Source organism: Drosophila obscura, unplaced genomic scaffold, assembly GCF_018151105.1.
Source record: "Drosophila obscura isolate BZ-5 IFL unplaced genomic scaffold, ASM1815110v1 contig_87, whole genome shotgun sequence".
Taxonomy (NCBI): Eukaryota; Metazoa; Arthropoda; class Insecta; order Diptera; family Drosophilidae; genus Drosophila; species Drosophila obscura.
In genome coordinates this window covers 2787312-2815049 of record NW_024542880.1, presented here as the reverse complement: position 1 = coordinate 2815049, position 27738 = coordinate 2787312, and the positions used below count along the sequence as shown (strand labels likewise).

The 27738-nt window shown below is 49.6% G+C and overlaps 2 protein-coding genes across 2 annotated transcripts; one reads left to right on the top strand and one right to left on the bottom strand.

The window, feature by feature from the left end:
- Window positions 1-4782: 4782 nt before the first annotated feature.
- LOC111078629 (unconventional myosin-Va-like) lies at window positions 4783-5741 on the top strand. Its single transcript, XM_041595877.1, has 6 exons — window positions 4783-4834; window positions 4875-5055; window positions 5119-5223; window positions 5366-5396; window positions 5466-5608; window positions 5678-5741. The coding sequence occupies exons 1-6, from the start codon at window positions 4783-4785 to the stop codon at window positions 5739-5741; spliced, it is 576 nt and encodes a 191-aa protein (XP_041451811.1).
- Window positions 5742-10918: 5177 nt separating this feature from the next.
- Window positions 10919-11248, bottom strand: LOC121405258. The gene has a single exon (XM_041595876.1). It carries the CDS (start codon window positions 11246-11248, stop codon window positions 10919-10921), a length of 330 nt encoding a protein of 109 aa, XP_041451810.1.
- Between the last annotated feature and the right edge of the window lie 16490 nt (window positions 11249-27738).

Here is a 27738-nt window from a genome sequence, read left to right as displayed (position 1 = left end):
AATGCTTTAAAAAATCAAGTAAATTATTAAATTTCTCAATGTTTGACAAGTTCTCTCGACCGATAAGCTGTATGAACGATGCGATGAAGTTTTTGTATTCCGTATGCCACCCATCGAAGGTTGATCCCTAATCGGTGAGGCCTTGACGAAGTCGATGAAATTGGTACAGCATCATGAATTGTAATGTTCCAATTCTCGCCAAGAAGATGTTTGATTGCCAGCACATAGCTGATCACATAGCTGTTTTTGAGATCTGCGCGCACATTATCGTCAGGGTCCATGGTTTCGAAGCTAGATTGCACAGTCAACGCCTGCCTAAAGTATGACTCCAGAATGCACAAACTTTTTTTTGCCTGATTATGTACGTTTATGGGAAACAATTATCACAGACAATTAAGTACAATTACTTAACGTACTGTTACTGTTGATTAGGAACTTTTGCTAAGGGTCAGGGATAATTTCTATTTACTATTTTAAATTAAATGCGGGACCAACGGACGACAACGGAGATTGTGCAACAGGAAATTATATGTTCCCGCCTATTGGAATTCTGCAGCTGATTTTTTAACCTTTGCTCCTGTTTTCTGTCGGCCATCGTTTTAATGTGGAAAATGTTGCGTTTGATTTTTGCCCTCTGATCTTTGAGGTCTTTCAATGAGATTGACATGATTGTACTTCAGTAGGTACAGACAGCGCTGCAACGGCAAAACTGAAACGACGAAGAGCAGCGGGCCGACAAAGGCTGGCTGTGCTGCCACGGCGGACGGCGGCGAACTTACGAACGCGTAAACGGCGAACAGAGACAAAGTTTGGCTTACGATTCTGATCAAACTCCTCAAAGAACTGGAATAGCGTGGGCGGCAATGAGCGTTAGGTACAGCGTTAGACAGCGGCAGTGGCTCAAGTGTTGGCTGAGCTATGTACGCAGCGTCGATGGCAGTGGCAAAGAGAGCTAGAAGGATGGACGAAGAACAGCAGACGTAGAGAGTGACAGAAGCTGGCAGCGGCTGCTGTCGGGTGCGGTTAGAAGGGCAACGACACGTACACAGCGAATGCGGTGAGAAATGCGACAGCGAAGATGTTCCGTTTCTTCTGTGCGAATTTACGACGAATTTACACTGGTCAACAGGGTTTATGCACTTGGTTTTTTCTTTTTATTGTCAATAAAATGTGTAAAAATTAATAGTAACAATAATGGGTAGGAAAGGGGGGCTGGGGCGGCACCAGAGTTTCCACGCTTAACCTGGACCCTGCGACGGATTCCAGCTCCTGCCGCTCGTAGCTGAATCGATGGCACTCGAAGAGGTGCTGTGCGTCCTCCACTATGCCAATGCCGCAATCTGGGCACCAGAGAATTAGAATTTTCTTGAGGTGGCTGCGGAAGCAGCCATGCCCACTTAGAGCCTGGGTGAGGTAAAAATCTACCAGCCCGTGCTTCCGCTCAACCCAGCACGCTATGCGTGGGATGAGGGTGTGCGTCCAGCGCCCTTTATGTGAGCTGTCCCACCTTGTCTGCCACCTCTCCAAGCTGCTCCTTCTGGCGGCAGCCTTCAGCTCTGCCTTGGAGTGAGCCGCTCCACTGTCCTGCGTGGCGTCGAACATCTCCTTCCTCTCCCATCTCAGCTCTCCGAGAGGAATTTGCCCGGCGATGACCAGCGCTGCTTCGTCCGAGATGGTCCGGAACAAGCACGCGATCCTGATGGCGCAAAGCCTGTATGTTGCCTCCAGCCCTCGCATATAACTTCTCACCTTCGCGGCCCCCAACCACACTGGCGCGGCCTAGAGAATTTGCGACGTCACGACGCTCGTCAGCAACTTCCTCGTTGCCTGCTCCTGTGCCTGCCTCTGGTGTTCAGCAGCCTCCAAGAAAGTGATCCTGCGGTCCGGCTGGCCTTCCTGCGGGCATACTCCAGGTGCTCCTTGAAGGACAGCCTCGTGTCGATGTGGACACCCAAGTATTTGATCGACCTCTGGGACTGGATCGTCGTCCCCCCGACCAGCATTCTGGCTGTCTCAACCGCTTTCTGGCTCAATATAAGCATCGTCTCCATCTTGTGAGCAGCAAGCTCTAGTCCTGCGACCGCTAGCCAGTACTCGACCGCTTGAATAGCCTCGTTGGCGAGGTTCCATACGCTTGTCGTTCACCACCAACGTCTCTGGAACGCCCAACAGCAGCTCAATGAGAACCGTCGAAGAGTTAGTGCTACCAAAAGTATTTGTATTTATGTTCCCAGCTAAAGACTAACAACCCACAAAAACACATTTAATTCGATTCTGAATAACACGGGTTTTTGGCGCTTTGTATTTAAATCCCAGGCAATGAATTAGAATTAATTGAATTACCTGTCACACGGAAAACTGTTCCGAAACAGTTACCATTCAAATCGCTTTGCAATTGAAATAATCTTTTTCAAAGTGAAGTAAACCATAAATTGTATTGTTAGCCAGCACTTGCTTTTGTGGTGGGATGTACTCTGTGTGTGTGTGTTTTACTCCTTTCAATTCAGCCCATATTGATGCGTTTTTATACCCGTACTCAAAAAAGAGTCAAGGGGTATATTCGATTTGTGGTAATAGTGAATATGTGTAACGCAGAGAAGGAAACGTTTCCGACCCCATAAAGTATATATATTCTTGATCAGCATCAATAGCCGAGTCGATATAGCCATGTCTGTCTGTCCGCCTAGATCTCAGAGACTATAAAGCCTAGGGCAACCAAATTTGATTTCCAGACTCATGTGATATCACACTGCTACAAGTGTATTTCAAAATTTCGTCCCGCCCCCTTCCGCCTACACAAAGGACGAAAATCTGTGGCAGGCAAAATTTTAAAGATACGATAAAACTAAAAACGCAGTATCGTACAAAATACCCATATCTACCAGACTGCCGAATCTGATTAAGATCGGATTCTAATTATAGCCAGAATGAAGAAATTAATTTTCTGTTTGTTCTTCCGCGACCTCCTGCCAGAGACGTTACCTATCTCTTTCTCGCTCGCACACTATGCCGCGTTCAGTGCGCGAGCAACCCCTATCAGAGGAGATGTAGAACCTGAATGAAACATGTACAATCTACATGTTAGATGTAGAATATACATTGTAGATGTAGATATCAGATGTAGCAAAAAAATGTAAAATAAAAATTTTTTTTTTCTAAAATTCTAAAAAATCATAAGCTCAAAAATGTATATACTGACTGAGTACGGGTATAAGTAGAGTCGCGTCCACAGAAGCGACTCACACGTTCCTTCTCGTTTTTTCATGGTTGTTTTCAGAGGTAGTGCTTCTATTTTTCACATAACTTAAGTATCTTATATCCGGTTGCATAGAACTTTGCAGTACCGCCTACTTAATGCGTCTATCTAAAACTAAAAATGTTGGCCAAGAATTTTTTTTTCAACTTTTCCTGAGTCGTTAAAGTCAAAATCTCAAAATAACAAAAAACAACACAAAAAATGATGAAATTTTTATTTGAAAGCTTAATATCTTCCAGGCCTTAAGCTGCAGCTACAAAGTGTCTGGGTCGGATTTATAGCTGCCTTTGTCAGCTTTTCAGAACTGCAAAGTTATATGCAAGCAGATATAAGATACTTAAGTTATGTGAAAAATAGAAACACTACCTCTGAAAAAAAAACATTAAAAAAATACCAGATTTTAAAAAATTCTTTAAAAAAAACTAAACCATAATTCGTTAAAAATTTTTAAGCCCCGAAATCTATAAGAAAAAGTCATTTTGAGCCACAGTCTAAATGTCGTGCTGACTAGTGTAATCTGTGTCAGGAACTATTTTAAAGATACGATAAAACTAAAAACGCAGAGAATGATCAGATTGCCGAATCTGAATCAGATCGCGGATATTGTTTGGGTGAACTATGGCATTCAGTCCGGACATCGTCCGCGACAGCTCATTCCTCCACAACAGCAGAGATTCGAATGTAAACACATTCGAATCAACATCCGGCGAGTAGCTGAGCCAGAAGCAGACCTACTGCCTGGCCAGCGCGGAACTGCGCAGGCAAGTGGACGAAATGATCGAGATGGCCAAGAACACGGAGTCCAAAGAGCGTGATCAGAACGTGCTTATGCTGGCTGAGATCGACAACAACGAACTGAACGAAACCTATCAGCGTGCCATCAAGGACAAGGCGGTCTTCGAGAGCTAGAACTACCAGCTGAAGGAGGAGCTAAGTCGCTTACAGCAAAACGGCGTCTATAGCCTGCGCACGGGATCCGCGAGCAAGGCTTCCAGCCAGAACTAGGAGGACGTTGGTTATGCCTCGGCCAAGAACACGCTGGACATTAATCGGACTGCAGATCTGCAGAGAAAGAGCCGTACGAGATAGCCGTAAGCCAGCAAGCGATAGATGGATCTGATGGACTCTCATTTCTTGCAGATAACTATGTGGACTGCAGCAGTCTGGTGGTGAAGCTGCGCTCCATCTTGGAGGAGGGGAAGTCCAAGCACAAAATCCTTCAGGAGCAATACATAAAGCTGACCAGTCGCAACAAGCCCACGGAGGACTCGTTCCGGTAAGTGTGAAAGCCATTGTTCTCCTCAAATGACTGCTCAAGAATGTGGCCACAGGATCGATCGTTGGATCGATCCATGTTGCCATGCTACAACGACTACTACATTTATGTATTATTGCATGCCACACACTGCTTACTCACATCACATACCATAGCGTCTCCGAGCTCGAGGTAGAGAACGAGAAATTGCGAAACGAGCACGACCAGCTGCGAACGAGCATTAAACAAGGCATTGAGATCCACGAGCTCAATGTTAATCGCCATCGCAAGATGGGCGCACCTCGCAGCTACTCTACTTATTCGTGCCATTCCCCACCTGTCCCACCCTCTTTTCCATTGCAGCCCAACATGCCGCCCTACAGGACGAGGTTCGTAGACGCCGCGACGAGTGCATCCAGCTGAAGGCGGTCCTGCAGCAGCAGAACCAGGCACTGCGCTCCTTTGATCCAAAGAGCATGCACCTGCGTGGCAGCAATGTCCATGAACTTCTGGAAGCCTTCCAGTCCCAGAAACTTGTCAATCGGTGAGTTCCCCGTGAGGAGAATCAATCGACATACCCGTAACCATTCTCCGTTTCGATTCACAGACAACTGGAATACGAGTTGAAGGGCATTACGGAGGAGCACAACAGCAAGCTTTTGGAGATGACTCAGGAGATCGAGCTTCTGCGCAACGAACAGGATGAGCTGCAGTAGGTCATCTTCGAGAGCATCGACACGTTCAAGCAGAACGACCGATTCCTATGCCGAGAATTGCAGAAGGCTGTCGCCCAGTTCCTGCTGGTGCCGGAAGAGTTGAAGTTGGCCAACGCCAAGCTTCAGGCCAACCGCCAGAACGGTGGCCAAATTGAATAACAAATTGGAGGTGGAAATGAGTCGCAGCAAAGGAAGCGGCCTCAGCAACGATGTGGGCGCGAATGTAGCCTAACAAAAGTCTCAAAATCCACAAGGTCTCATAAAGTTCCACAGCATCGACCTGGACAAGATGCTGCAGCGTCTCCTCAGCACCATGACGCCGCGAACAGTGGTCGGACTTTTACCTGGATGTCCAGCGTATCTCATATTCAAGTGCGTTCGGTAAGATGCTGAAGTCTGCCTATATAGTGTGTATTATATATGTATTATATTCTCATATATTCGTTCAAGGTACACTGATCTAACCAATGCCGATGACAATGTGCGCGAGCTGCTAAGTTTGCTAAGCCACTAAGGCGAGTTCCTTTGCGACCACCACTATCGCAATGTCGTCCGCGAAGCCTACCAAGCTTTTGCTGGATGGCATCGGGAGCCTCAGCACTCCATCGTACATGGCGTTCCAGAGCAGGGGTCCGATTGAGACTTTGTATGCCCTGGAACACAAACTCGTGTCCCACGTCAGCACCCTGTCGCTAAAATAGTAGTTTACTAGTAGAAATTTATTAAAATCTAAGATTTTTTGTACAAAAATATATTTGCATGTTGTTCAATTTTATTTTTAATTTTTTTATGATGGTTTTTAGGGTAAAAAACGAATATTCAAGTTTGACCGTTAATTACGCCCTCTCCAGTGACACGCATACTTTAATTTTTCTTTTAAAAAATTATTTAAGTATTGCAATATATGTACGTATTCAATTTCAGACTTTGTAATGTCCAATCTCAGGCTGAGGTATGCATCAGTCTGTCCAGGGTCCTGCTGTCTAGGTTCTACTGCTGCTGTGATCGTGGCCTTTTTGCTGTTCTGGGTGCCTTGTAGTTGGTGTTTGGTGGGTCGATTATCCCATATGACGATGGTTTTCTCGGCAGTTTTCTTTGGTAGTTATTTGTCCAGGCATTCTCGAATCTGCGGTGCTATATCGGGTGGCCAAGGATCCGTCGGTAGTTCTGGGTCATCTTCGGTGGGTTCGGTGGCTCCGGGGTCAAAGGTTTGATTCGGGTTTTTCGGAAGGATGGCTTGACGGATCGATGCTCCGGTGGTAATCGCTTATGTGGGCGATGATCGGGGAGGCGTTGGACGTGGGTAGAGTAGTTTTGTAGCTCTGGCGGAACACTTGGGTGGTATTGTCTCCAGACTGGTGCATGAACTGGCTGGTCTCGACGATGTCTCTTTTGTTGGGCCAATGGCTTGTTTGGGCGACGGATGCGACGGTCTGCGGGGCCAAGTCCAGCGGCCACGGCTCCGGGACTGGTTCGGGCTCAGGTTCGGTTGGATCGGCGGCTTCGGAGTCAAATGGCTGGCTGGGGTCTTCGGGTAAGAGGGTTGTGTCGAAGGCGCTGGGCGTTTCGATCCTCCGTGGGTAGTCGCTTATGTCGGCGACGATGGGTGTGGTGTCGACCATGGGTACGATATTTTGGTATGCCGGGTGTAGTACTCGTGCTATACAACAGCCAGACTGGTACGTGAACAGATGAGTCGCGATGACGCCTCTGGTATCGCAGCAACGACTTGTGTGGGCGACGGAGATCTCGGACATGGCTCTAGGCATGGCTTGTTGCATGGCGCTAAGAATCATGTCAGTACGCGGAAGGTACTCCATTGTGTTGGCGAGGATCGACAGGGCGGCTGTCGGTGTATCGTGGGGTTATCGTCCTGGTTTCCGGGCCCGCGTTGAGGGGCTCTGTGGATATCAGTTCAATTTTGGGCCCCGACCAGCGTGGGGTTAGCGTGGCTGTTTCCCGAGTTGCTGGGCTGTCGGATGGTGGCTGCCGTTGTCCTTGTTCGATGCTGGTGGTCGGCTTTGAGGGTGTCCGTGTGTTCAATTCTTCCGTTGTGGATTCTGTGCGTGCTTGCTCTGTTGCTTGTCTTCGGTCTGGGCTTCCTGTGTCAGGCGCCGGGTTCAAGTGTGTTTGTCTCGTGTGTGAGATCCTCGTGGTTTGTTTGGAATGCGTGTTCCCTGTTGTTGGCCTAGGACGCGGTTGCTCCGTAGTGACCGTGGGAATCGTTTTCCCAATTGCTTGGTTGCTGTTTGCTGGTGTTGACCTTGGATTCGTGTTCTCCGTAATGTGCCGTTGCTTCGTATTCGTTGCGATTGATTTGGGTGTCAAGTGCTGCGTTGCCTTATTGGGTGCCGTGAGCGTTGTTGTAGGTCGTGGACGTGGGTTCGTTGCGATTTTTGAGATCACTCTGACCGAGCCATCGGCCAGGCGTATGCGGACGCATGCATCTTGCAGGTTGGTGTTGTTGTCTAGTTGTCGGGCGAGGTTTGCGCTAATGAAGCTTCTGGATGCCCCGGTGTCGATTGTGGCTTCCGTTGCGTGTCCTCCTATGGTCACCATCGCCACTATCCGGCCGTTGCTTACGTGTAGAGAGTTATTTAGTCGCGGGTTGGAGGAGGCGTCGTTCCCGGCTGATCCCGTGTCAGTTGGGGACGCATGTCGTTTCCCGACGTATTCTGGCGGCAGCAATCGACGGTCCGTGTGCCGCGTTTGCCACATTCCCAGCAGAATAGGATCGAGGGACTATGGCAGTCGTATGCCGCATGCCCGGCTTCACCACACCGGCGACAGGCGGTGCGTGGGTTGGCGATGGGTGTCGTGATCATGCGAGGTGCTATATCGGGATTCGTCATACTGTTTGGTTGAGCTGGCGGTCTCCCTGGTGTGTCTGTCGACTCCCAATGTGGTCTCCGAAATGGCGTCCACTGCGAGTCACTGTTCCTCTGCTCTGTAGCTGGCCTTGGGTATCTTGGCGTGTTCCGCGGGGGTGCGAAAGTGGTCGGAATGGTCCGCCCTTGGATGCTCTCGAACACTGTGGCCAACAGTGTGAGCTGTGCTTTGTAGTTCGTGTCGGCGCACGTACATCTGATATGCTGGCAGCGCGTTGTCGTAGATCCTGTTCAGTTCCTTGGCTGCGTCGTACCTGGCGTGGTGCATGAGTGGACGGATCTCGATGAGGAAATCTTTGAACATTTCCCCCGCCACTTGCTTGCGGGATCGGATCTGGTCTTCCAATTGTTCAAAATACCGTGGTGGCAAGAAGAACGTTAAAAATTCCTGTCGGAAATGTTCCCATGAGAAACTTTGTAGGCGGCTGGTGCGGAACCAACGACTGGCACGGTCTGTGAGAAGTTCGGCCATGGCCCGCGGCAGATGGTTTGTGTCCACCCCATACGAGAGCGCGCGTTCTTCGAGCAGTTTGATGAATGATAGAGGGTCATCTTGGCCGTCAAACTGGATTCCCCACTTTCGGATGCGTTCCGCCATTGGTGCAGCGTGGTTGTAGTGGTGCCCTTCCATGGGTCTTCGATCGCTGGCAAGACCCTCGGTACGGGTGCTGGGTGGGTCTCGGTAGCTAGGGGCCTCGGAAACGGGGCTGCAGGAGTGCGGTATTCGGTGGCTGCGGGGACTCGTAATCCGGTCTTAGGATCCATTTGGCGAGTGTCGGATGGTCCAGGAGTAGTGGGCAGTGGTGACTTGGAGCGAGAGCGTGAGGCTGGTTTGGCCTAGTGCCTCTCGAACTCTCCTAGGCGAACCCAGGCTTTTTGCACGAGTGGCCCGGCGACTAGTGCCGCAAATTTCTTTCGGCGTTCATCGACCGTTCCTTCGCTGCCGAATCCGAATTCTTCGGCGAGGACTTCTAGTTCGTCCCGACGGAGCTTGTGGATCCAGCCGGTGCTGACCCCTGGATTGGTAAAGTGTCCCGCAGGGTATGCCTCCTCTGGTTGTTCATCGTCGTGATGTTCCATGTTGATTTCTGTTGATTTTTGGCAATGAGTCACTGTTACACGGCACTTTTAGGATCGGCACTGCGTATTTTCGCGTTTGCTTTCGCGCCCGGATTATGTAAGTGCGCGGACTTGTTATTGATTCAATTTTCTTTTTGATGGCAGTGGGTCTTTAATCCACGAAGTCCCTGATTTCGGTTTTCTTGAAGTTTCTACGAAAAATCCTTTAAAGTCCCTGCTCGGGCGCCACTTGTAATGTCCTATCTCAGGCTGAGGTATGCATCAGTCTGTCCAGGGTCCTGAATTACAACTTATTTATAATTCACGAGGACTTTATTGGGAAAACCAGGAACTTTTCCAGCAACTGAAATAGAAATCACAACTTTTTTTGGTTTTTTTAATTTTAAATGGGTTTCTTTATTCTTCCGTATTATTATTCTACCCGGTCATGTTATGTTTAATTGTTCTACGACGCGTATGGTGGTTTGACTTGCGTGTTTGTTATTTGCCTGACTGCTACGGCTGGTGGACTCTTTCCTACGATGGCTGGTGTACTGCCTGCCTGCGATGGCTGATTGACTGCCTTTTTCTTCATGCAAGGCAGTGCCTTTTATAGATCGGGCGGCCTTCCATTTTCCCATGAATGTCTTACAGATATCTTCTTTCTACTCCAGAATGTGGGAAGGGTTCTTACATAAATATACATTGCCGAATTATAGTCTGCGCGTGCAGACGGGCTGATCGGTAACAGAAGGTTACCTAATCATTAGCTCTGCAGTCAGTGTCCAATATTCCCGGTAAGGAAAGTCGGAGACTGTTGACTGGCTCGCGCATGTGGGGGGTTTGCCCGGTAATCGAGGGTTACCAGGTAAGGTGATCGGTGTGCACCGGTACCGTGGGAAAGGAATTTCGTTGGCAATTCGGGAATATATATTGTTAGGAATATTTATTTATTTAATATTATTTTAGGTACTTACTGCGTAAGCCCCTTGTGCTGGTCTCCTGTCTTTTGGCGTGTGCTGAGTTTGCATTTTTGCTGGGTGTTGATCGCTTCACCTGGGAGTAGCGTTGGCTGCGTCATCTGCTTGTGACGAACCATGGGATCCATGGTTCGTTACAACTTATACCTAGCCGGGTTCAAAAGCTATTAGTGTGTTTTGAGAAAACGAGCCACTGTGCGGCGTCGTTCTCTGCAAGCTTGCCGGGCTGGCAGGGTCTCTTGTCCTCTTAGGGGTCTCCCTAACGTCCTGGTCCGTGCTCTGTCCTGCTGCTGGAGTTGAGGTGGGTACTGGCGACCAGACGAGCTTGCTGCCCTTTCCGAACGCCGACGCATCACCATAAGGCGCCTCTTCCGTCGGTTGGCTTGGCGATCTTGCCAGTGCCGAGCTGCCCACGAAAGGGTTTTCTGCTTCCATCCCTTCTGCTTTTTAGGTCTGCACTAGGGGGCTCCCGCGCTGGCCACGTCCCGCCCCTCCCCGACGTCCCGTTGACCGGAACACTGCCTGAGCGGGGGATCGGAGGATGGTCGGAACCGTGAACTTTTCCCCCATGACCCTGTGCTACCTTGCTAAGCCTCGAAGTATGCACTACGTCCTTTGCCACGCGCTCAGTCTGAGGGTATGCAAGGCTTTGCGTGATCGTGCAAATTCTTGCACCCTTACAGCTGCTGCTTGCTACGGTGAAGGAGTAGCCGATATGTGCCAGCTGAAAGTTTTTGTCCACTATCCAGCACTGTCCGTAGCATTCAGCTTTTTGGCGAGTCGGCGAGGAAGGAAAAATGCAAAAAGACGTGCTCGTCGTCTTCTTCTTCGTCTACTCCAGGTCCGCAGTAAATGCAGTAGGGGTCGTCGGCATGCTTGAACCGCTGTAGATACCGCTTCAAGCAGCCAAGCCCGTTAGTGGTCGATCTGGCCTCTCCTTCTGGACTAAGCTGGGGGATGAGCCGTCTGGTCCAGCTCCCCTTTTTGGCTTGGTCCCAGCGCCTTTGCCACAGGGCTATGCTGCCCTCTCGCCGCACGCTAGCTACCGCCATTTCGCTTTGGCGCTCATCCGCCAGGAGATCCAGTGGGACCATGCCTGCCACAACCAGAGCGGCGTCTTCGGACACCGTCCTGAAGCAGCATGGAACCCTGAGTGCACAGCGTCGGTATGCGCTCCTGCTCTCTCTGCTATAAGTAGGCACCCTTATTGCCGGTGCACACATAGCTGACCCATATAGGATAATGGAGTTGACCACCCCGGCGATGAACTATCTGCTGCGCTGCTGTGTTCCTCCAGTGTTGGCCATCATCCTGCATATGGCCGCCGTTGCTGTGGCTGCTTTCGCGCTGGCGTAATCCAGGTGTGCCTTGAAGCTTAGCATATGGACTAGCATTACCCCTAGGTACTTCAGGGCTGGGGTGGTCCGTATTGCGATATTTCCTACTCTCACGCATTCCTGCTCTACTTGCTTCCTGATACTTATTAGAACAGCCTCCGTTTTTCTTTCGTCCAAGGAAATTCTGTTCTGTTCGAGCCAGTCTACTATCTTCATGATAACTGCGTTGCAGTTCGCTTCTGCCTCCTGTACGCCCTTCGCTATTGTAACGAGCGCTATGTCGTCTGCGAAGCCGACGAGCGTGCACTCATCTGGTAGTGCGACCCGCAGGATGTCATCATACATGATGTTCCACAAGATCGGCCCTAGGACCGAGCCCTGTGGCACACCGCCGGTGATGGTGTGTAGTTTCGCTCCCTCGTCCCTCCATATGGGTACGCGGTCCGTGAATAAACTCCTCAGCGTCCGTATAAGGTACTGCGATATGTCTCTCCGTGTCAAAGACGCGAATATACTACTCCAGCTGGCTGAATTGAAGCCATTCCGCACATCTAGCGTGCAAAACCGGGCAGTATTTCTTCGTGCCTCCAGCCCATCGCGTTCCCGCAATGGCTTCTTTGGCCAGTCTGGTGACCATCACAATGGCGTTTATGGTGCTCCTCTTCCGGAATCCGTACTGGTGAGTGGAGAGGTTCTGGCGCTCTGTCAGTTCAGCCTCGAGTCGGTTGCATACCAGCCTCTCGAATTTTTTTCCCATGCCATCTAGCATGCATAGTGGTCGGTATGCCGATGGGTCGCATAGGTCCTCTGGCGTTTCCAAGCTAGTGGTACTCTCGTTTCCGCTATACTTTCTCGTGAATGTTTCCAAGTGGGTGCTAACTAGCCATTTCAGGGCCGCATTGGCGACTCCATTGGGGCCTGCTGCCTTGACGTTCTTTAGATTGTTTTCAGCACCACTCTCACATTGATGGTGGTGGTTGCCTCATCTACGTTTTCCTCGTAATCCTCTTATTCGTGTGGTGGGTGCCAAGGAAAGAGGGCGTCGACTATTTCCTTTAACTGGGTGGGGCACTCTCTTCTTTGGACAGTCTGGTCACCATCACAATGGCGTCTATGGTGCTCCTCTTCTTCCGGAATCCGTACTGGTGAGTGGAGAGGTTCTGGCGCTCTGTCAGTTCAGCCTCGAGTCGGTTGCATACCAGCCTCTCGAATTTTTTTCCCATGCCATCTAGCATGCATAGTGGTCGGTATGCCGATGGGTCGCATAGGTCCTCTGGCGTTTCCAAGCTAGTGGTACTCTCGTTTCCGCTATACTTTCTCGTGAATGTTTCCAAGTGGGTGCTAACTAGCCATTTCAGGGCCGCATTGGCGACTCCATTGGGGCCTGCTGCCTTGACGTTCTTTAGATTGTTTTCAGCACCTCTCTCACATTGATGGTGGTGGCTGCCTCATCTACGTTTTCCTCGCAATCCTCTTATTCGTGTGGTGGGTGCCAAGAAAAGAGGGCGTTGACTATTTCCTTTAACTGGGTGGGGCACTCTCTTCTTTGGCCAGTCTGGTGACCATCACAATGGCGTCTATGGTGCTCCTCTTCTTCCGGAATCCGTACTGGTGAGTGGAGAGGTTCTGGCGCTCTGTCAGTTCAGCCTCGAGTCGGTTGCATACCAGCCTCTCGAATTTTGTTCCCATTTTTCCCATCTGTCACATCACAGAGCTCCTGGAAGAATTCGACCTTTCTGCTTCTAATGGCGTCTCTTAGGGCTTTCCATGTAGTCTTGAACGCCACTCCCTTGCACACAAACTCCGATCTTCCTTCCCTCCATAGCTGCATCATAGGCCACTATGACGGTCCTGGAGATGGCGCTCGCACATGCTTCGGCGTCCCCAGTGGCTGTTAGGCTCTCTGCTGCAGAGAGGAGCGCGCCTGTGTCGAGTGTTCCTTCCTTGCAGCCTGTCTGTAATGCTCTTTGGCTCCTGGCGGTGTTCCTGGGGGCTGAGATGTCCGTCAGCACTGCTAGGTGGTCGCTATTTGGGTACACGCTCAGCACTTGCCACTTGAAATGGCGTGCGATCTCCGGGCTTGCAAACGTTGGGTCGATGATAGACTCACGGCCTGCCTTGCGATACGTCGGGGCGCTTCCTGTGTTTATTGGGCAAATATTGACGTTTGCGAACTTGTCCAGGAGCGCTGTCCCTCGAGTCGTATTCCTGGTACTGCCCCAGGTCGTGGCCCATGGGTTGAATTCACCCGCTATTAGGACCGGGGATCTGTCTTGGGCATCGTTGGCGATGTCGCGGATGACTGCCTCTTACTCCTGTTGCGTGTGGCGTGGCGCTATGTAGCAGCTGTATACGTACATGCCCTTGTGCTTGGCTCTTGCGTAGCCCACACTTGATGCTCTGTGCGCCAACATCGCTGCTCCTTCGGCCTCCGCTAGCCTCTCCGCTGCCTTGGCCTCCGAATCGCCTGGAGCCGTGGTTTCAGCCGTCGTCGTCGCCTCGGCTGCCGCTACCGTCTCCGCCGCCATGACTTCTTCCGCGCTCGTCGTCGCTTCCTTCCCATGTTCTTCGGCCGTCGGCGCCAGCCCCGCGCTCCTATTCCGAAGGTCGCGTGGGTTGCTCCGCTGCGAGACCTCTTCCCACACGTGTGCCCCTGTCTCTGGCTCCGGCTGTGATGTGCAGTTTCTGGTGGTGCCACAGAATCCCGTCGCGTATCGCAGTCCGCACGCTTTGTGATACGTACGGTTCCCTGACCACGCTCTCGGGCCCCCGCCATTGTTGTTGCTCCGGCTATGGCTGCTCCCACATGGCCTCTTTGTCTGCCTCCGCCTCCTACAGTCGGCGTTGCCACTCCTCCTACCCTGGCTGGGCCTCGAGATTCTGTGCGGGACGAAACGGTGTTGGCGGCGGGCCCTCTTCGCTCTCGTCGTCGGATTCCTCCTCCGACTTACTGGCGCTCTCCTCGGAGGTGACCGCCGCATGCCTCTGCTGTCTCTCCTCCTGCTTGGCCTTGATGCGCCAATTCCGCGATCTCCTGCCGCACATGCTGGATCCGGAGGCTTTCTTCTGTGCTGCCAACGCTGTCTTGCGTCGCCATGCGGCCAGCCGTTTTTCCTGCTCGCTTTTCGCTCGCCGCTCCGCCACCCCCTCAGTATCTCGACCTCCACCTCGGATTCCGCCGCGCGCCAATTCGCCTGCTCCTTGCGTGTGGGCGCTTGGGTCCACGCCACTACCTCGAAATCTGCGGAGTCGCTGCCTGCGGGGGACACGATCGGCGTGCGCCATTAGATGCAGCTCCGGTGAGCTACTCCGCCGACTCCCTTCGTCTCCTCGCGAGAGCATTTCCGCCCGTCGCTGACCGAAGGTGTGGGCGTCGTAGCCCCCTTCCCACAATACTTTACCTTGCTCGCTCACAAGCTTCATAACCGCGTCCATTTTACTCTTTCCTTCTGCTTCCCACATTCGTTGTGTGGCCGTTTCAATCTCCTCACTTGCCTTTATATCCGCGTTGTAGTGCCGATCGTTCCATTTAACGGTGCCTAGCGCCATAGCCCCTACGGGTTCTCCTAGTGCGCTCTCACGTTTGTTTCACCTCGTTCTCGTGCTCTCTCTAACGGTTCTCGTGGTCGAACCGCTCTTCATCCGTGTTCGCCGCGGTTTAACCGTAGGATGCAGGTTTGGGTTCCTTTTTTCCACACAGGTTATTATTGTTATTTTATTATAAATTTTATTTTTATTTTCCATGCTCAATAGATTCACCTCCTCTTCTTTTTTTTTTTTATAGGTGCCCGTTTCCCGTGTCTGCTTGCAGCCTGTATGTGTCTCCTCTGTGATGCTTGGATCGCCCCCGGCCATGTTAAGTTCGTTCAAACCTGGAGTTCCTCTCACTATCTGCCTTTCTTTCCAGCACGCCCTCGGCTCTTCATTCTAGACACCAGACATGTATCCTCCCGCGATCAATGAGTCCTCCGACCCTTCGCCCGGATTCGGATTCATGACTAGCTATCCCGGTGAAACCACTTACGCCTCTGAAGTGGATCAAATGGGTCGTCTCCCCCACGCAGTGGCTCGGACCCGAGGATCATCTGATTCATCGCCGGGTAGACCACGCGTGGGCGACGCCCGCCTTGCCAAACCCGACGCTCCTGGTTCCCTCGATCCCAATGTTTGAGCCATGGACCTGGATCCCTCTCTGCACCCAGTTTCTCCTCAACTTACCACGACCGACGACTCACCTCACAGCTCCGGGTCGACGTTGGATATTCCAGTGCTCAGGTTCACGTATCTCTCCTTTCCTCATTTTTTGTTACCTGTTCACCATTTCTTTTTCTTTCAGAAGAAAAGGCTGCCCCCTGTAGATTTCGCTCACTAATTGGAACAACTCCTTAAGCTTGGTCGCTTTTTCTTCAGGCGTGTGAGTTTCCTGCACTGTTCCGAATGCTTCCTCATCATATAACGGTTTCGGGAGTCTTGGTTCTCTCCCCTGCACCACATAGGCCGGCGAGTTCCCGGTGGAGTCCGCTACTCCCGAATTCACGGCCAACATCAATTCGGGCCACTTCTCATCCCAACCCCTATGATCCCCTTCGGTGAATTGTGCGATCAAAGTTTTTACCGGCCTATTGGTTATTTCCGTTTGATTCTCCTGTGGCGTGTATGGAGCCGTAAATTGATGCCTGATCCCCATCTGCTCGAGGAATTTCTTGAACGCCCGGCTGGTGAACCGGACTCCGTTGTCGGTCACCATTACCTTCGGTACGCCAAACCGGAAAAGTTTGCGTTCCCCGACCTCCTTTATTAACGACTCTGCCGTTGCCTTTTTCAGCGGGATCAGCTCCGTCCACTTGGAGAACCGATCCACTAGCACCAGCAGCATGGAATTCCCATGTTTTGACCTCGGCAGTGGTCGCACGAAGTCCGCGCAAACTTTGGCGCAAGGCTCTTCCGGCGCCTGTGTCAACATTTTCCCTGCTGCCTGCAGCTGGCTTGGCTTGAGCCGCAAGCACGTTTCACATTTCCTTACGTATGCTCGAACGTCCCGCTGCATCCCGGGCCTGTAATATCATGTGGCGATACGGATCGCCGTCTTTCTGCCGCCCACATGGCCCGCCCTCGGGTAATCATGATTCTCCTTTAAGACCCGTTCTCGCAAGTCCTTGGGCACGCATAGTTTCCATGCCGCCACCTTCTCGTCGCCGGCCCTATGCGGGATTTGCCAGTATACCCCACCTGCCTCCTCCATGTAGTCCGGGAATTTAGTCGGGTCCGTCTTCATCCTCGCATTGACTTTTTATAGCCACGGACACTGCCCTTCGGTTTCCTGGTTGTCGTCCCCTCCTCCTTCCACACGTAAGCATCGTTCCGCTATGGGTTCCCGGGGGAGCGCGTCCGCGACCACATTCAGTTGTCCTTTCCTGTATGCTATCTCGAAGTCATACTGCCGCAATTCCACCGCCCACCTAGCGACCGTTCCCGGCCATGTGGTCAGTGACCACCTTGAAGTGGTATCCTTCCAAATATGGCCTAAGCCTCCTGATGGTCCAGACTATGGCGAGGCACTCCTTCTACCTGCTAGCGTAGGTGATCACCCTTTCCCCGTTTCCGTCTCTTGGATCAATATCGCCCCCAGACCATAATCGCTAGCATCCGTTTGGAGCACGAATCGTTTTGAGAAGTCGGGGCAGGTTAACACAGGGTCCGCCACCAACCGGTTTCTTACGGCCTCAAACGATTCTTGTCGCTTCGAATTCCATTCCCACGCGACCTTTTTCTTTAGCAGCGCTGTTAGCGGTTACACCAACGTCGCGAAGTCTACTCCTAAATACTGACGCAGCTCTTTCACGTTGGCGGGTGGCTTTAGCTCAGCCATCGCCGCGACCTTCTCTGGATCGGTACATATCCCTTCGCTTGTCACCTTATGGCCAAGGTACCTCAGTTCTTTCCGGAAAAATAGGCATTTTTACGCGTTTAGTCGCAGGTTGGCTGCCCGTAATCTTCGGAAAACCTCCTGTAAATTCTTTCGGTGCTCCTGTTCTGTTCTTCCGATGACTATTATGTCGTCCTGATTTGCGAACGCGCGTGGCATCATCTATGGACCTATTACCCAGTCCAAAGCCCGCTGAAACGTGGCCGACGCCGAGTCAGTCCAAACGGCATCACCTTCCATTGGTATAGTCCCTTGCCGGATACCGTAAATGCCGTGATTGGCCTACTGCTCTCCTCCTCCAGTGTAATTTGCCTTCAGGCGAGTCAATAGGCGAGTCCATTGATTGATTTCCGCCTGCATTTTGGGGTTCTTGGGCAAATATCTCTGTTTAATCGGCTGCACGTCACTCATAGTGATCGTGTGCGCCGCTACATTAGACACTCCCTTGACCATGGCGAACTCCTCTAACTCTCGTGCCAGGAACGCCTCTGTCGATTCTTCTCCCGTGTCTGAGTCCTGTCATGCTCGCGCCCGGACTTCCACCGCCGTTTCTGCCGGCTTCCAGCTTCCATCGCGGGTTCTGAAGTCCCGTTAAGGCCACTGACAGCCTCTCTTCCATGCTAACTCCTTTCCGATCTTTGACAGGGACCTGTGCCCCGCACAGGTAACCACTGCTCCGATCACGCTTCGGAAGTTCCACCCCAAAACAAATTCATCGATCACGCCCGGCAAGATGAGCAACGCCATTTGAACCTCCTGGTTCCATAGCGCCACCTGCGTCTTCACATGCTTTGTTTAAAGATTTATTATTTATATGTGCTGGGGCTTTTATTCAGGATATCCGTTTAATAGGGGGTTTAAGAATTTATATACCTTTAACTTCTGCTTGTTTTAAATCTCTAATTTAGCTTTATGTGGGCTGGGCAGTCACCTCTTTGCTGTGGCCATCCACCAAACCCACCCGCTTACTCGTTGCAGACTTTCTTCCCGTTCCCCTCAGCCTGTCCGCCAACTCGCAGCTAATAACTACTGGTGGCTCCTCTATCCACTGTAGCCTGCCATTCCACTTCCGCGATTAGCACGACGACGGTCAGCTGGATATCCTCTCTAAACTTTCGGAGCATCCTCCCGTCTTCCGGGAGCATACCCCGACCTTTCCGCACCTCCAACAGTATGTGAGCGGATGGGCCGTGCACTCCCTGGACCAACGTTCCCCACTCCCACATCGCCTACAGGCCTGCGCTTGATTCCGTACGTATCCGTTCTCAATGTGGTTCTGCGGGGGACTCTCGATGCTCGTCTGGGCCATCTTCTTTCCCTTTTACGTCCCTGACCCATCTTTGCAGCGGCGGCACACTTCCGTCTCCGCTGACTTGTTTGTTTACTCGTGCCTTCGTCGTCGGGTTCTCTCTTTGAAAGTCCGCTCTATCCCTTTCCAACGCTTCGAATTCGTCGGCTAAAATCATCATTGCGTCCAGGTCTCTGCACCTGTGTGAACGCATGTATGCCCTCAGGTCTGGGGTACTATTCTCCCTTATCAGCTCTGTCTGCTCTGACTGGGGACACTTCAGAGGCCGCATGAGCATCTGCATCTAGACCATATATTCTTTAAACGGCTCGCCCCACTTCTGGGGCCGACCACTCGACCTGCTCCAAGAACTCGAGAGGCTTCGTCGTTCCGTCGATACGGAATGACCACTCTCTTACTTGCTTGTCCACCATGGCATAGTCTTGACGGGCCGGCAGGGTGGCAGCTGGTTTGACTTGCTGTCTGTTGGTGTCTCGGCTCCTGTCCCTGCTCGAGCGTCGTTGCCGGCTAGTCGCTGGAGTGGTCAGTCTTTCCGGAACCGCGAGACTCGCGATAAGCTCTTGCTGGAAGTCGGCTGATTTTTGCCATAATTTGGCTGCGGCCGCGCTTGTCGGAAGTGTCAGATGCTCATGCTCGACTTACTTGTCGTCAGCATGGGATGTCGGCGATGCTCTACCCGCCTGACATTCCCAAGCCTCTAGCAGATCTGCCGCCTCGTGCACTTCCTTAAATGCTTTTCGCATCTCATCTCGCGTGCCTTCCAGTCGCACGCCGCACGCCTGTTCACACCGAATCAGCTCCTCTTTCCTCAATGTGTGTATCCGCTGCCCTTTTCCCATAGTGCCGCTATTCTTTCTCTCTTGTCTCCTCGTACCTTCCTCTCCCACTGGTCTCTACTTTGGTCGTTAGGCTCCACGTTGGGCGCCAGTTGCAACGAAACCTTTTTGTCCGTCGGAACGAGGCTGGGCTAGCTCAGTGGACGGGGTTCGATGCAACGAATTTATTTTGTTGCCCGACGACCAAGTAGTCACGCAGGGATGGTTGGATTATGTAGCTTTCGAGTCCAGACTTAGAAGTAAATTCTTTACCTCCAAATCTAATTTTGTATGTTTTTTGTTAAAGCGGGATTCACGTTCTGACAACAAGCTTATTGATAGATCGGATGAATACAACAGTGCATGCATTTAATCCTGCATAGTGTTTGTACGTGAAGTTTTACGCGTGTGATTTAGTCTTATATTTCGAAAGTCTTTGTTTCTCGCTTCTAGAGCCGACATCATGCCTATGGGTAAAATTACAGCAGATATTATATCGGCATTAATATTTTGTGAAGCAAAGAAGGCATATAAAACCACGGATACTCTTTTATAAAAATTTCTGCAGTTTTGTAACCAAAGACTCGACCCGCTTTTTTGTGCGAGCTTGCAAATGCTTGTACGAGTTTTCAGGAAACCGCCATCAATGTATAAAGCTCAGGCTTTGTCTGGAGTTTATTTAATTGGAAGTTGAGTGCTTGATTAAACGCATTTCTTAAGTTTTATAGAATCAGTATCCAGCATGGACAGCACATGAGATGCACTTCGTTTTCCAGCCTTATACAAATTGACTCGTGCTACCGCCATAATCTGTTCGCATATATTATTTTCAGTTAACTCTAATACTTTAAGCGTCTTATTTTTTGTGTGGCATTCACCGAAGTCTTTTTCAGGTCGTCCCGTTAGAGTTTGATCTTTTATCTCTGCAAGGAAGAGCATTCCATCTAACCATTCTTTAGTTTGTTTCTCAAAGCATTCACGGACCCTAAAAGCCCTCTTCCATTTTTCCATCAGTTTGCTGGTAAAATTTCGTAAGCGTTTTTTTGGATTTCTTGCATTATATTTGGTTTTGTCTAAAATGTACGCAAAAATATACTTCTCACATGCCAAAAATTTTGATGGGGAAGTCATCTTCCGCCAGCCACACCATGAAAAGAGTGCGTTTGCGTCAAAAACATGCCGTGTATTACAGCCTAAATTTCAAACTTACAAGGACAATTAGCCACATTAATTAATAAAAAAGCCACAAGTTTGGAGAGTAAAAAATAGTCTGAAAATGTGATGATGTACCTACGAAAACATATGTTCACTTTAATCGAAAGCATAATTTTTGAAAAACTATCGGCTGCCTAACTATTGTGTTGGTAGTCGAATCCAACAAAAACATTTTAAGTTAATCACATTTCAAAATTTGACTTCAATTCCGCTAGATTGGCTGTTTTGCCCAGTGTGCGCTCTCGTGAACTATTCCAGGCGTAGCACATTGGTACCTCTGAGTCAGGGGCACGATCTCAGCGTATGCCCCAATCCGGCTCCCTGAATCCGCACTCAACTGTTTGTCTTTTACTCTAGTACCACCGGGCAGGTGCTGATCTGCTCTTAACTCTACACTCACTCTGCGATCGGGCCACGCCTTTTTTTTTTTTTTTTTGTGTCTGGACGTTGATATGCAATGACTGCACCATCAAGTGGCCCATGCGACACCAAGCCGAAGCCTGTTACGCGCGGAACCTAGGCAGAAACGAACCCCTCCTCCCGCCCAACCGACCGAGGGTCGCTGCCGCATGACGCGCGACGCGTGTTACCGAACCGATCGCGAGCATGCAGGAAAGATAGGTGTTAGACTAAAATTCGAGGAAAATTAGAGCTAAACACAACTCAAAAAGCTAAACATGCAAAGATAGCTAAAACATATAACTATTTACGGGAAAGGTTTGTTAGTATTAGTGATTTAAGAAGAGGAAGGGTATTAGTAGTTGATATTATGTGGTAGAGGGAATTGAAATCCGAGCAAAGTACCCTAAATGGTTCGTGCAAGGAATAATTCGATCTACAAAGCGGAAAGAGAAGTGGCATTAAGTTTCTAGTAGATCTAATAGGAATCGTAAAGTTTATGCGGTTCAACAAGTCAGGGCTATCTACATCACCCTTGATCAGGTTGTGCATAAAAATCACACCAAGCATTTTTCTACGACTAACTAAGGTTGGAAGGTTTATTAACAGCAATCTACGAGGATAAGATGGCCGTCTCACACCTGCATCCCAGTTAAGGCCACGCAGAGCAAAAAGTAAAAAGTTTTTCTGGACTGATTCTATACGGTCCTGGTGTACTTTGTACTGGGGGCACCATACGAAGAGCCGTATTCTAAAATCGGACGAACAAGCGAGATATAGAGAGTCTTCGTTATATAGGGGTCGTCAAATTCCTTTGACCACCTCTTTATAAACCCAAGCACACCCATGGCCTTATTTACCATGGTAGAAATGTGTTCAGAAAACTTCAACTTTGGGTCTAATTTAACACCAAGATCATCAACCAAGGTAATTCTCTCAAGAGAACCACCGCAGAGGCTATAAGGAGCCAATAGGGGGCTGGAGCGATGAAATGTCATTACTTTGCATTTCGAGGCATTTAGGTGTAACATATTTGCACAACACCATGATTGAAAGCGAGTGAGATCGGATTGCAAGCGAGAGTGAAATGAAATGTCCTTATACTGGACACAAAGTTTAACATCATCCGCATACATGAGTACTCGAGAGTTTGTTAATACTGAAGGCAGATAATTAATAAAGAGTGTGAATAGTAGGGGGCCTAGATGGCTGCCCTGTGGTACTCCAGAAGTAACCTTAACAGGTGAAGAGAAGGAGTTTTTCAAGAGAACAAGGTCAAGTTTTTGTGCTAAAAGGGAATGGTTTACAGAATCAAATGCTTTACTAAAATCAGTGTAAATGACATCCGTCTGCAAGTTACCTTGAAAGCCTTTAATGATAAAAGAGGTAAACTCTAATAAATTTGTGGTTGTTGATCGTCGCATTATAAATCCGTGCTGGGACGGAGATATAAGTGATTTGCAGAGATGTTGCAAGTGCGGAGTTAAAATTTTTTCAAACATTTTAGGAATAGCGGATAACTTAGATATACCTCTATAATTATTTGCTTCAGACTTGCTACCTTTCTTATGGAGCGGAATAATAAAAGATTCCTTAAAGATGGGGGGGAAGCATGAAGAGTTAATGGATAGGGTGAATAGTTTAAGCAAGGGTCCACACAGAGCGTCGGCACAGTACCTGAGTACACAGCCGGGAACTCCGTCGGGACCTGGTGAAAACACCGGCTTAACTAGTCGAAGATCATGAAGCAGTGAGCTTTCATTTAACAAGGAGCTGAAGATGCCATTCGACCTTGGTAAACTGTATGGATACGGCTGACCAGTGTAGCTTTCATGAGAATAGGTTGTTTGGAAAAATTTGGCAAAAAGATCGGCAATTGCCTGATCATTGTTTGTTGACATATTGAGAAAAGATAACGAGGATGGATGTGCGGACGTTCTACGCTTACTATTTACGAAGCTGTAAAACTGTTTAGGGTCCTGTGAAAATCGTATCCTGCATCGAGATAGGTGGTTTTTATAGCATTGAGCGTTAAGAACGGAGAAATTTGACCGAGCTATTACATAGTGAGAAAGAGAAGAGGGAGAACCAACATCCTGAAATTTTTTATAAAGTCTTGATTTTAAATTTTTTAGACTGGATAACTCCTTGGTAAACCAAGGAGGCTTTCCAGATCTAACCGGACAAGAAAGTGGGACACAAGAATCAAAAATGTGTCAAGTACATTGTAAAAAATGTGTGTGCCTTTCATAACGTCAGCACAAGTACAGAGCGGACCAATCAAAATCCCTAATATGGTTATTAAGCTTCGTAAACTTGGCTTTACGAAAGCAGCAGACACGTTCAGATAGCCTACCCATTCGATCCAATACATTAGGGCCAATATCGACTGACACTTCGAATGTAGGATGGTAGGATTCTTCAGGTATACTGAGCGGAAGGGCTCGGGTTAACAACGCTATGGTCGGATCCGAGACAAAGCACAGATCAAGCAATCGACCCAAGGAATTTTTCACATGGTTGACTTGAGACAGGGATAGGTCTAGCTAGCCGTCGATAAAGTCATGTCGTGACATGGGCACAAGGTTATTAGACTCATTTACCGAAGACCAAACAGCACCTGGCAAATTAAAATCGCCAAGAACTATCATATGGTCTTTATCTGATAGCGAGGAAGAAACAGTTTTTAAAGCGGACAGGTGATGCTCGTATATTAAGATATCCGAGGAAGGTGGAATATACGAGCAAGTAATGAAAATGGAAAAGCCTGGGAGAATCAGTTTTACGCACAGGAATTCCAGGTCTTGTTGAACCTGGACCATGAAATGTTCCGACGTGAAGTTTGAGTCCACTGCAATAAGGACCCCACCTCCACGTCGAGACGAACGGTCATTTCTAAAAATTGTGTACTGACCTGCCAAAACTTCGGAACTAAGGATGTCCGGCTTTAACCAGGTCTCGGTGAACACAATAACGTGGGATGAGAATGCGAGACTCTCAAGGAAAAGAGTGCTGAGCACTATTTGAGGATGGAGATGGAGCACTGGTCTGAATGCTAGGAAGAGTAATGGGGGGCCTATTTTTTTTCTTAGCCTTAAACTCTTTGCTCTGGTCAAAACTTGGCGGAACAAATGGTTTTAAATTGAGTTGGGGAGACGCTTATCTTGAAGGAAGATATCTACCTTTCGTAAGAAAAGTTAAATTTTTCCACCTTTAAGCCGACGGCTTTTATTTCTAATTGCATACTCTCCGAAGTGGCGCATTCGGCTCCCGAATCTGCATCACCAGCAGCGATCGTTGCCCTTGGAGTAGCAAACGTAATCAACTGCTGCACTAAGGGAGTGGTCGGAGTAAGTTTTTCAGATGCCGGCGGACATGAGGCAGTCGGCACTCAGTCCCGCGGAGTAGACTTCTTGCGCCTCGGAGACTCGGCCAGCAGCTGTAAACTGCTGAACTGAGTGTTCATGGCCAAGAGCCGATTATACTGCTGTTTAAAGCCTACGATCAGCTCTTTGAAGCCACTCCGCGTCTGCCTCATGAACGAACGCATGTCGTTTTCCACGGCACGGCATTCCTCACAACTATAATGTAGGCCGTTGTTTTGGGAAATGGCGTCTCCTACACGGCCCGTGATCCCTACACATTTTGCGTGCACTACGCTTTCGCAAAGCCAGCAGGGGATATTGGGCTGGTCATGGGTGATCTGCTTCTTGCAGGTTTTTTTGGCACAGACGACAGAAAATTCCATATTTATGTCTTTTATTTTTTTTTACTTCGGGAAAAAAAGTTCAAAACAAATAGCAATCAGACCACTGTGCAGCGCAATTGCTTAAAGTGAAATCGGAAAAAAAAAATAGAGAGAGGAGAGTGGTTGCCGCAACAGCTTATAAGTGAGAGCGTTACTGCACAAAAAGTTACAAGAGCGAGAGTGAAAGAACAGTTATTGAGAGTTAGGTGATAGAGAGAGTGATAGATGGCAATAACTACGACAAAGAGCGGCTAAATATAATGAGAGGGCGTACTTACGAAAAGCAACAACACAAACACACGACTAACCGACGCACAAAATTTATTAAATAAGTTGTATTTTTACACAATTATCAGGCATGCACCCGCGGTAAAAGTATGATTTTAATGTAAGTTAGTTAGAGAGTTAAATTATAGATAAAAACACCGGCTGTTTAAGTTAAACAAAAGGAAAGTGCGGAGCGCAAAACAAAAACACGTCTGGTCACTACGAAAGAGAACGAACGCTCTCTTTGTCTCGCTCGCCTTAATGTATTCACTCGGACACTTGACCGTTCACTTTTATTGCTCGCGTTGGAAGAGACCGCATCACCACCGCCAGCCCCAATATATAGGCCTCGGCTAACGGTTCTCCCACGCGGCCCGTATTTTTCATCGGCCGGTCCTTTGGGTTCCACTAGCTTCGCAACGGGACCCGGACAGTGGCGTGATTTTATGACCATATTTGGGGATGCGTCCAGTCGCTGCCAGCCCGATCCCATTGTCCCACTCTCCTCGGCTGATCCGTGCCTCCCATTCGGCACTCTCCGCGACGACCTCGCCGCGTCCGGATATCCGCGGATAATGACCTGGCTCTAACACCTTGAAGCCTGTGAGCAACCCAGTTCTTCAAAAATGGCGGCGACCAATTTGGTCCGAGCGACAGAGGTGGCGGATTGAGCCATTGTGGTGCAGTGGCGAGTTCTGACGGGGCTACTGACGAAAGTGCCTTTCGAATCTTTTTGCGTCAGAGCTCGAACCTTGAGGGTCCCGGGAGAAGGAAATAGAACCGATTTGGTCCTTGCTGCAGGGCTACTACTTGCTCTCTCGGAGTCAAGGGTGACTTGATTTTTTGTGTCGGCGTAGTTCCGGAGACGAAAGAGGTGCGTAAACGGCTTGAAGAGGTCAGAGGCAAATGCTTGTTGCTGTCCTTGTGGCCTATTGGCATATTACAAACTTACACCCGCACAGAAAATCGGTTTTGGAAGTCTTGGAGGGACAGATGACTGATCTGAGTAGAATTAACACGGACACGCCAGGAAATAATTAATTGTCCGGAAATATGAGTCACTTATGGAAGGCTGGCAGGAGAAATGCCTCGAGCCAGTTGGAATGCAATAATCAGATCGACTCGGATTGTTTGAGATTACCTTAAGGTGAGAGTTCTTAAGCAATGAGTGACTTTATATTGTGACTGGCTGAGGAGAGGAACGGTCACACTGGTGGTGGCAATATTTTGGAAATATTGTTAGTGCGGTGCTCCTCCGTTTACCTCTTTGACGCAGTCGTGAGCAGAACTGTGTTATTTGCGGATGGAAGGCGGACGGAATGGTATTTATATCTTCGATAGCTGGTTGGAATGGGCGATAGTTTACTTTATTTGTCGGTTTGGATCGACAAAATACAGATAAACCTAGTAGCCGTATGCATTACCGAAAGTTGCAGTCAAGAATATAACTGCGGATCGGGCGCTGGAAAACTATCGGAAGAAATATCGAAGGAAAACCGAAAACATAAAAAAAGGATGACGAAAAAAGCTTAATTATGAATCGTGGACAGTTCAATTTATTTCTTGTTGTGTCCTTGTGTTTGTTTGGAAATTGTAAGACGAATTTAAGTTTTTGTAATTTATTATATTTGGAGGAGTGCCAGCATCGCTGACGTTGCCGATAGTTTTTGGAATTGTGTCACCTCTAATTCCCGAACAAAAAAAAACCCTGCCTTACCAATTTGACAATTGGCAATGTAAAAGGCAAAATAATAACTGAAAATGCGCCGTGTCATGGTCGCTAGTAATTTATTTGGAAACTTGTAAGGAAGTTTCCCAGCCAAGGTACAGCCTCTCAGTCTGTCCAGGGCCCGGCCTTCAATACAGCAAAATTTTTATTAAAGACCATAGACACGGGGTCGGGGAGGCATATAGGCGGGGCGAGGTGCCGCCTGGGCAGGGCGCGACGTGGGGCGGCGCTGGCCCAGGATAATGGATAGTGGTGGAAGACCGCTTGGTCGATATGGGCATAGGGCACGCCCCGTGGGACGCCACGCAGCGCTTGGGTGCGGGGACAGAGCACGAGGTGCTGGCTGTACCTGGGTATGGAGGAGGATAGGTAAGAGGAAGGGGAAAGAGCCCGGCTCGTGAAGACAGTGGCATCTGCGTACCGTCTCACTCACCTGGCGTCCCCGGAATGAAGGAGGGTAGGCAAGAGGGAGAGGGAAGACCAGTTCGTGGATGCCGTGGCATCCGCTACTGTTCTCCTTGCGTTGGTTCCTCGTTGTTTCCTTGCCTTCTTCTACTCATCGTTGCCTACGCTTGCGCTACGGCGTGAGCAGCGGTCCGAACTCGGCTCTGTGGGTGGGTGGGAGTTCTTTCGGTCGGGCTTGCGGCTGAGAGTCTGCGCGTTTCTCCCCTACTCATCGTTGCGTGCACTTGCGCTACGGCGTGAGCAGCGGTCCAAGCTCGGTGATGTGGGTGGGCAGGTGGTTCGGCTCTCTTTCTGTGTCGTTGTCGTTGCTATTGCTCTCTTTCTCTTCGCTTGCGGTGGTGGTTCCGTCGCTGGTTCCGGTGATGGTTCTGGTG